This window comes from Acanthaster planci, linkage group LG19 (assembly GCF_054643075.1).
Source record: "Acanthaster planci isolate LZ-2023a linkage group LG19, COTS_SCS, whole genome shotgun sequence".
NCBI classification, from domain to species: Eukaryota; Metazoa; Echinodermata; class Asteroidea; order Valvatida; family Acanthasteridae; genus Acanthaster; species Acanthaster planci.
In genome coordinates, this window is record NC_141795.1 from 1 (window position 1) to 10221 (window position 10221).

A 10221-nucleotide genomic window follows, 5' to 3' on the forward strand; every position below is an offset into this window, starting at 1 on the left:
TAGTGAATAGGCCGCACAGTGCCCTCCACGGTCCCACCATAGCGGCCATTTGTAGCATTCCCTTGGTTTCTAGATTCTTGACAGGAGTAAAGTAAACTCTTGGGCCCAGTATACAGCTCTTGCTGTGGGCTAAATCCATGTTCTGTGGTTGTGTGCCGCACTAGGCAACCATTTTCGGCAGTGTATTTTGCCTTCAGCATTGAATACTGGTCAGTTGGTGTTGTGCATCGTCTCAATGAGCTTCAAGCAATTCTGTCACATGTTGGCACAGTATTTGGACACGCATTTTTGTTGCCATCACAGATGGACAGTTTGTTGAGACCTATCTGTTTTAAACAAGGTCTGAATTCTTCCTGGAAAAAATGCCACTCTCAGGTACAGCGATTTACGTCAATTTGATGACACTGAATGCATTTATGTAAAGAAAATCAAGATTTACTGATTTATTCATTGGTAATGTAAATGTATATAGGGCATGTTGGCTCTGTCCCGCAAATTGTCAATTTTCCTTTGAGACAAATTAAGAAGGATCTGAATACTGTGAAAAAGTCTGGGCATTGATGGAACAGACCCACGGATGTTGCCCCTAGTTTGCTCAGAGATAACATTGGTAAATGGATTCCATGAATACACACATGACAATTGGGCTTCCAGGAATTGTTGATGACCATTTAGCAGTGGTAAATCATTTCAATGATCACTAAGATATCAGACGGGGATATTTCTCCCAGTTCACTTACACTGCTGTGAACTTCTTCAGTGAGTGAGACTATTTGTATAAAAATTTGTGCACATCTTTGACCCTAGAAAAAAAATCATAAACCACTTTCCAGCTCGGTTGATTTAAAATAAGTGGTTAGAAAAAAATCAGGCATTTTTTTAACTAGCGTTTGAAATTATGTGTGTGCCCTCTGGCAAGTTGAGGTCGAATTGGGTTGGTTTGTAGTTACGGACACGTAGGCATGTCATGTAAGCCGCCCAATTTGCTTGCATTGAAGTAAAGCTTTGTATTTAAAGAAGGGAGGTAACACACTGAGCAGGTTTCGGATTCAGACTTTTTGAAAAAAAAATTACTAAAGAGCTGTACGTATTGCTTGAATTCCTGGATGAATGTCGTCCATTTCAGACACTGAATAAAATGATCAGATGCTGAATTTGTCCACATGATTCACAGCTGAAACTTTCTTCCAACAATCCTGGAATGAGACACCGGACTCAGTGCTGGTCTGATATTTGTTCTTTTGATTTATTTTTTAATACTCTGCGTGTAACCTTAGCAAGTGTTACATTTTAAAGTACACATATTTTATGATGTAATTTGAAAGAAAAATACTTCCCACATTTTACAAGTGTGACACCATTATTGAATATTTTGATTTAAAAGTAAAACATGATGTAGTACCCTGCTCATAGATAAAGGCTTAGGATTCCCAATAACACACAGAAGGGTGACGGCTTGAAACAAATGTTTAAATGTTTGTGTAAATAATTATTATGGTCACTGCATGGGTATCATTGTACTTGTACATTGGTAATGTTCACTTGTATATCTGTAATTATCTGATGTAAACTACATTATGATTGGACATGTTATTAAAATGGATACTGTGGTCAGAATAGTTTGCAAAAGATGTGTTTGTGATAAAGCAAATCTTCCTGCATAGATGAGTGCCACATCATGGATTTCACCTTTGCTACAAGCAACATCCTTGTAAACTATTTAAAGTTCTCCCAAAATACCTGTCAGGTCATACCCACACTAGATATCACTGCTAGACGAGAAAAAAAATCACCCTCCATCATCATACGTGTTGGAGTTCATTGTTTCTGACAGACCCATGCTTCGGTACCAGAATTCTACAACATAGGTCTTTCACTGAAATGCTGGCCACATAGAAAAAGCACATTGTACAATCTCACATTAATTTAAAAAGCACTGTTTTATTTCAATGACATAATAATCATGATTTGCACATTCCACTGGCATTTTAGAAAACAGAAATCCAATTCAACAGATTATTTATCAAACCAGGAACTCATTCCATTGCTTGAAAAAACCACCATGATTTAAAAAGCAAACCATCATCCTAAGTCTATGTTTTAAATCAAATCCATCAAGAAATCTTTTACCTTGGGCTCAGCAGTGAACAGAAAACATTTCAGTAGTACTTTCTGGTCTGATCTGCTGGCAAATTGTGCATTTCATGTAAATCTAGAAAAGTGAAAGAGGTTTCTACACAGCAACCGTGTACAAATGGGTCCCAGATCGGAGGATAATAACTTGAATGTACACGAGGCTTTTACATCAAGCAAGTATCTCTATTAGAAGGACCAGTCTTGGTAACAAAGGTTTCCAGCAACTAGAATCAGTGAATACTATTAAGATGGTACCATGCTTTTAAGCATCTGAATCAGAAAGTTAAAATCCTACTGGACAAAGACATTATTCGTGTGTGAAATTTACTAGCGTGGGTGGTACCGTACCATTTGAGAACAATGTAAGGCTGTTTGCAACACTAACCATCCATCAACATCAGATGACGCTGTCAGCTAAGATGGCACAGAACTTGGTTTGCAAATTTGGTTAGTGGTTGCTGGAAACAAACTCCCCTACAAAGGTGTGGAGTGCAACTGCGGTCCTGTATATCTGGGACAAAAAAAAGAGAACACTTTTCATGTTCTAACAACTCAGATGCTACGCAAAATTGGAATAAATCAGATTTTAGGACGTAAGAATAACGGGCCTCTCTATGTAAGGACACTGACTAGAATAGCTTCCTAGTGTTTCAGGGGGCAATTAAGTTGCACAATAGGAGCCATAGTCAGTGAAGAACAATGCCAGCGTACAATTGGCATAAGACTTCAAATACATGGCAGCTTACATGCATCAGTTGCTGTTCCTACGGCAGGCTTCATTTTGGGTTACTTTTGGCATGCGCCGTTCAAATACTGAACTGGTTCACTGGTAGGGGGGCCTACTATACCATGTACCTTTGGGGGGATCCTTACTTAAGAAAGAAATTGGCATTTAACCCGGGCCCCACCCCCAACTCATGCCTAGCTATACTGGGGAGGGGGTGGATTTACAGTACCCCATCCTGAGTTGACTTGCCTTTTGAATGAAATCGATTCGTAGGAGAATCAACTCAGGAGAAAATACGATGAACACCATGAATGACTGACTCACCGACGTCACCGTCTGGGACCTGCCCTCTTAGTCTCCGCACAATGCTTTGAATTAGCGCCTTCATTCCTCCCGTCCTCTCGTTCTTGCCACCCCCCTCTGAGTCTATCGTCATCAGCGGGTTAAAGAGCGCCCTCCAGCAAAGCGAACCACTGGCACTGTCTTCAACTTGAACCTCGTCATCCCATATCACCTTTGCAACTGGGAAGATCAACGGCTTGATGAGCTCATGACCCCATATCATCCAGAAGTCTTTGATTGCGAACGGTACCAGTTCATGATCCTGTTCACAAAAATCCAAACACATGCATAACGTTACACCAAGGATCATGCAAATAAAGTACACCGGAAAGAATCATCTTAGTCATTGGTCGGCTCTAGTAACATCAGTTCAGTATTACCAAAGATGAGCGACTAACATCCGTTTGATTCAGGCTAGGTAGCTGCATCCATGTAGGCTTACAACAGCAAGAAAAGCCAGAGGGAACCTAGATTCGATCATAAACAGGGTACTAAATGCTATACGATAAATGTACATGTACTGTACACTCCACCGACATGTATTGGGCCCTGTTTATGGGTCTAGATAGAACACAAAATGGTCAAACCATGCAAGTACCAACTGCATTAGGGGCTTAACGTTAGGCCTACGATGCGACTGTCTAGTACCGTTGAATTTCAGTTCAAAACCAAATGCAGTGTATGTTAACATTTTGATCTGAGCCCCCTCCCCTCCAAACAATCACGACTGAAAAGAAACCTATTGTTGTGACAGATCTGCACCTTAAAGCTAGAACACTCAAATTAAAGCCAAGGCTCAGCCTCGGACCTACCCCCAGAACTGTGAGGTCCACCCCATTCCAATGAACCTCATCAGTTTGTAGGAGCGGGGAGGACATTGGACCCTACACTTCTGGGGGTACCTTGGACCTAAACATGACAGCATGGCGCAGGCCATGAACCTCAGCACAGCACTCTGAAGTCTGCTTACGTAATGACATCACAAATTGAATTCATTCATGTCATTAGAATGAAGGCTTGAGGTACTCAAATGGGCGAAATAGACCCTAGCAAGCCTAGCCCATTTTCACAGTCAGCGCAAGCTGCCCAGTCTGAGCTCTAGGTCGGACGTTAGTCAGGAGGAATCCAACCTGAGAATTGTGTCTTTGAAAGTAGGCCTTCGAATTTTCCAACACAGGCCTAGTGAATATCCTACTGTGGAGTTTGTTGCACTAATAAGCAGAACTTGGTAGGCGCTGCATAGGCCTCTACTTCTAGGGTACCAATGAGGTCAGAAGCAGAGGGATTAAGCATGGAGGAAGCCACCTCCACACTAGACCTTCAGTTTTCCTCCTAAATTTAAATTCTGAGAATTGTTTTAGTTTTCAGCATCATGTCCGTACTGTACTTGTACATCATACAATCATGACATGGAACATGTACGTCATCTGTACCCCGACCGTGCTATCGCTACTAAGTACTTGCTAAAGATCGCACGGCTAGCTTCGTGGCGCTACACAATCTTTGCTACCAGCGGTACCGTACCGCTGGTGGTGAAACCGTAAATGCGCGCTCACTGTCGTCACGCGCAAACTCGTACTAGTGTGGCGCGCGCGTAGCCATCTGTTCGTGTTCAGCTTAATGTGTCAGAAACTAGACTAGACGAAATCGCATGTCCGATAGTTCTGATTAATTAGATTAAAATTTCGCCGAAATGGCTTTTTAACTTCCAAAGTTAGATTTTTGACCTAATTACTTGTGTTTAGCTTTAAGCGTGTTACTATACTGTACACGGTAAATTTGTGGCAGAGACTTTAAATGAAATCTTTATATACATTATTGATTCCACTTCTTGTATGAAGCACTGGTGGTTCAGTGGTAGAATTCTCGCCTGCCACGCGGGAGGCCCGGGTTCGATTCCCGGCCAGTGCAAAGATTTTTTTCTTTTTCAAAACTATTTTGAAGCGAAAGTGAACAAAACACTTAAAGAGTGTTCTTTTGGGAACAAATTTCACTCTTTTTAATTTCATTTTTGATATTGTAACTGTGGCAACAGATCTATTCGAACAACGGTGCTGGATGTCGCCATCAGAATTTAGAGTTTCATAAATTATTATTAATCAGCATTTTCGAGGGGTCTGAAAAAATGTTCTTTATATGACCGAAAATTATGCATCTCTTACAGCCCTTTTTCGAAAAATTAACTATAAATCTATAGGCCTACATCGAACTTTCGCGATCATCAAAACGGATTTTGATGTTATAATACTTACCCCAAGGAGTTTTTCTGTTTTCTTAAACTCCTGTCTCGGGCATTTCTCGGAAAGAAGATGTTTAATCGATACTAAAAACCGGTCTCGATCTTGGTCTGTAAGGAGATACAACGTCTCATTAACAGCTTGGTTGAAGATTTCCCTGTTAAGTCCCGACACCAGGAACTCGGCGTTCTGCTGTGAACAGAAAGTTAAAAAAACCATTTATCTGTTTGCCAGTGCTTTTTATTCAGGAAAAAATAGCTGCATCTCTTTTTGCCCGTCGGTTTTAGTCAGGTACAGCAAAAAAAGACTTACCGAAGTTTCATGCATCCGGTGGGCGTAGCAGTTACTGTTCTCCCCAGTTATCGGAGAGCACAGTGAGGTTTTTATCTTGGCGCACAGAGATCCTATCATCATTGGATCTGTGTCGTCTAGAACCACTAACTGCTGCTTAATGATAGGTAGGTATATGAAAGGAAAATGAAAAAGATTCGACAAATATAATTCCGCGATGTCGAATATTGTTGTGGCAATTTTGCATTATTTTATATTGTTTGTATAAATTAAAACGACGGATATGAACAGTTTTAAATGGAGGGTGTAGCCAAAAAGGGAAACAACGTATAGGATTCATTTTAACCCACGGGAAAACGAAAGCACCGCATCTTTGTGAAATCCTTCAACACTGAGGAGAGTAGCTGAGTGTAGTGTTGATGTAGTCCTTCTCTGGTATAACTGCGACAGATGGTAAACTGAACCACACAAAGAGTTGACCTGGGTAAAACGTGGAAGTGAAGAATGTTGAATGCATACATGCAACACTGATACAAATGATAGTACGGTACAGAAAACAACGGTAACACCAGCAAGCAGTGGCGTGTGGTAGGCTTTAGGCAACAGGGGTATGTAACTCCCCCTCCCCCAGCAGATGCTTGAAAGGTGTCCCCTTTTGAAATTTAGATATTAACAAAAATTATACAACCCGCAGTTCCCGTGTAATGCTTTCAGGGCCTCGTGCAAAATGAGTGATGCATGTATACTCAAGTGCCCCAAAGTTCTACCCCAGTCAAGCCATGGCGCCACTGCCGAAACGACAGGCCCACTAGCTGCATACGATGGAAAACAATCTTCACCTCTGATAATCGGGAGCGAGGGTCACTATTGCCTGGTGATAATTGGTCAGTTTCAAGCTGTGGTTGCAGAGAATCATGGGTGTCACATAACGACCTGCTGCGCCGTTCCCAAGGGAACATGTTTTCCTCAAGATCTCCGTCATAAATGGAAACGACAAAGTAAGATGTTCGGTTTCCTTTTTGATAGAGAAACTCTTTATGGCCTGCAAATGAGAATGAAAATTTAAGTATTAAAAACCAGCTAGAAAATGGCAACATTTGCGAAGATTAATACACATGGAATGAACCTTCCATGAACCAGTAACAGGTCATCCGTGTTGATGTTATTAATTGAGCGTATACAAACCTGTTGAATGTTGTCAGGAAGACATCCAATCACATCCATCGTTAGATTGCAACCAGACATCTCGCCATAATACACACAAGATTTTTGCCTTTTCTTCCTCTTTTCTCCACAAGCAGTCTTCGTGGTCTCAGGCTGTGTTGTAGACGCATCGTGTCTAACATCAGATTTTCTCCGCTGACACTCTTGTTCGTAGTCCCGAGCAGATTTTGCAAGGTCTTTGTCGTGCGAATAATAAAATTCGTCTTGCTGAGTTATCGGGGAGACGTCTTCCCTCGCGCCGAACGTGATATCTTCATTCCTTCGAAAATCCCCGAGGGACCTTTCGCGTCTTAACTTGTAGCTGTAGTGCAAGTTGAATAGTGCAAGTTGAATAAAGATAGGTTATCAAACACATTGGAAAAAAATCTGACTCAGAAGTCACATTTCTTTCTTAAAACATTTTGCAAACCAAGGCTTCTAGACGTACATAGGCCTATGTTGATTCTCGACATTTCAGAAAAATCGTTCACAGTATCATTAGCATTCTAAACTCGTCATTCCAAGAAAGAAATTACGAGTGAATCTTTTAACTTTTTTCTCGTTTCCATGTTTGCAAATATACGTCAGCCTATCAAATGATTCATGTATCTCTTTGTTCTCAGTCAATCATCTGCCTGATTCCATCTCACCTCGAACCCAGGATGTAGTTCCACGACGCCGTGAACTTTCGAAGGATCTCAGCACTCTCTATCAAGATGGACTCCATGCCGCCTCAAGTCCCAAAGATGAACCTCAAAGATCCAAGTTTTCCAGAGCTCGCCAGTGCAGTGCAGGTATTTGGACCTCTCTATTCAAACAGTATTTTCAGTTTTGATAGTATACGGTTTTCGATTGAAACATTTCCGCGCAAACTTCATCATTGGTACCGTGTACCAGTTCTGGTGGTCAGTGCCAAACTCCGATGCATCCCTAGCGCCGTGATTATTCGGTTATATCATTTTGAAGCAGACCTAGGCGAACAACAAAGGGTGCCCTGGAGAACAACTTTTGGACGTGAAAAGACACATACCTTCAAACAAATTTTGATTTAAAGTTTGCCAACATGGATAATCACAAGAACATATATCGATCCCTGCACCATTGATTAGTGCGTTCTTGTTCGTATATTATACAAGTAATCTTGGACTCGACCTAAGTCAAAGTGTGGCCAAAAGTCACGGAGCTGATGGGCAGTGTAATTTATTGTTTTCAAACAGCAGGAAAGTCGAAAATTGATCCAAGCAGACTAGCGGTATAAACCACTTGTGTTGTTTCCGGATGTCGATGCGGAATCGATTACCACTTGACTGCCGAGGAACAGTGCAAAAACGATCGAATTGAAACCAGGAAAGGTGGCAGGGCGGCCGACAAAGAACAATGCGGAAAGTTTCATTGCAGGACACTACATGAATTTGAGAACCAAATATTCTAGACAAGCTTGACAATGAAGAAATTAGCTGGTAATATCTTCTGTATTTAACATTCACAGTGTGTATTCATGGTCATGTGTTAAGTGCCAATTTGGTAGCCTGGCGTCCGGTGTTTTGAAGGTCGCGGATACTCTCACACAAACTTAACGGACTCCAAGATTCCAAGTATTTTTTCCTACATTACAACTTTTGGTGTAATTCTATACTTTTCATTCTAGGCAAATTTCAAAGGTCCCTTTTTAGAGGGTCCTATTGGGTTTTTATATTGCGCAAAATATTCAGAGATGGCATCACTAAATTCCGATGTCATCTTGGGCGAAAGCTTCAGTCTGAAATGTTTGCAGGCGTCAATTCTCTGAATATATTAGAAATTGGTGCAGCTTGAAATTTTAGATATCAGTGTTCCAACTTGGAAGGTGCCATTGGGTTGCTTTTCTCCAAATCCGACATATTATGCCACGTCATAAGGAGAAACCACAACGTTAAAGTGTACTTGAATACAGTAGTTAGTGATTAAGCACGTTTTTTCGCGATACAATCGATCTTGCACAGCGCACAATCGACCGAACTTCAAAGAGTAGACAACACGAAACAATTCCGCTCTATTTCCCGCAGATACAGTGGGAAAGGTGACAGCTGTGCCAGCTTATAGAATGGAAGAACATGTACACTGTACATGTACGTGGTGCAATGTACGGCCTTGTTATAAAAACACCAGCACCGTAAACAATAACTAGTGAGAGTGATGGGCTGGGCACTGTTGTTTGGGGTTGATAGGGTGGAATGTTCCCCAGCTGGTAATTCGAAAAGTCGGTGACACTATTGTACGTGCATGGATGTTTGGGTGCAAATACGGGTGGTTAATTTCACCATGTTGATGCCTCAGGCGAGCCAGCTCCAAATAGCTTGGTTAAGAGTGAAATGAAATCATTACTCAAGTTATACTGTGTATGGGATTTCTTCCCAGAAAAAAATTGTCAAAGACAGTGTTTGGGCAGTGGCGTATCCAGTGGGAGAGGGGGGTGGAGCTGTCCCTCCCCAAGACACACGGGCAATTTTTTTCAGCACTTGAAAGAGCCAAACTTTCGAAACGCTACTTCCACCTTTCCGAGGGACATCTCTTTACATGGATAAAAATGAACATTGGTTTAAAAAAATCCCACTTAGCTCCCCAAACTCAAAACCTGGATACGCCAGTGTCAGAGGATCCGAACATCTGAATATCTGAACAACTTCCAACAGACTCTTTAATCGGCAGGGATTAATGTGTCCCGACAGGTATATTGGAGAGATGGGGGTATAATCATATAACAGTTCAAATGTGCCAGGTGTTTAGAGTTCGAAGCCAGAAGTGGACCAGGAATCGGACAGCACTGGACATACATAGGTTTTCTGTTCTCAAGTTTAAATACATGTATAAAAATTGCATGGTTTCCTTTTTACAGAAACGTCTTTGTTGACAAGACGTCTGTCATGATTGGTATCTCTTTTTGCGATGACGTTGTGACGGCGAATCCTTTGCACGTATTTGTGTTTTTCTATTGCCAAGATTATGGTCTCATTGTATTACAGTACGATGAAAATTTCGAAAAGCCTGTGGGGAATGGGTTGGGGCTGGGAGACATGATTGTGGGTGGAGCACTGGAAACCATCAGACTTTTGGTGGCGCTGTCCGTAGCAGCAATTCAGAGCTGTCTAGAGAGTTGCAACATAGGTGTCTCAATAAGGCCGTTTTCCAATACTTAACTTCTTCTCCGTCTCAGGCGTCGTTCCCAAAACCAATCCCCGATTGTGGGCCTGAAGCGTTTGAATTACATTGCATTACTGTAATTTTTGGCTTTCTCGCATCTTATTT

At 41.6% G+C, this 10221-nt stretch overlaps 1 protein-coding gene and 1 non-coding gene across 3 annotated transcripts; one reads left to right on the plus strand and one right to left on the minus strand.

Annotated features, from left to right (window-relative positions):
- Nucleotides 1-1064: 1064 nt before the first annotated feature.
- LOC110974071 (uncharacterized) lies at nucleotides 1065-8099 on the minus strand. 2 transcript variants are annotated; one of them, XM_087130062.1, is made up of 8 exons: nucleotides 7587-8099; nucleotides 6919-7258; nucleotides 6573-6775; nucleotides 6084-6213; nucleotides 5755-5886; nucleotides 5458-5631; nucleotides 3188-3467; nucleotides 1065-2647 (listed from the first exon to the last, which is right to left on the minus strand). In XM_087130062.1, the coding sequence occupies exons 1-8, from the start codon at nucleotides 7661-7663 to the stop codon at nucleotides 2547-2549; spliced, it is 1437 nt and encodes a 478-aa protein (XP_086986188.1). In that variant the 5' UTR covers nucleotides 7664-8099; the 3' UTR covers nucleotides 1065-2546. The 2 variants fall into 2 exon arrangements, with proteins under 2 accessions (XP_086986188.1, XP_086986187.1); XM_087130061.1 differs by having other exon boundaries at nucleotides 5458-5634.
- Nucleotides 5046-5116, plus strand: Trnag-gcc (transfer RNA glycine (anticodon GCC)). Its single transcript has one exon. It is a non-coding gene; the product is annotated as a tRNA-Gly (tRNA).
- Nucleotides 8100-10221: the final 2122 nt, after the last annotated feature.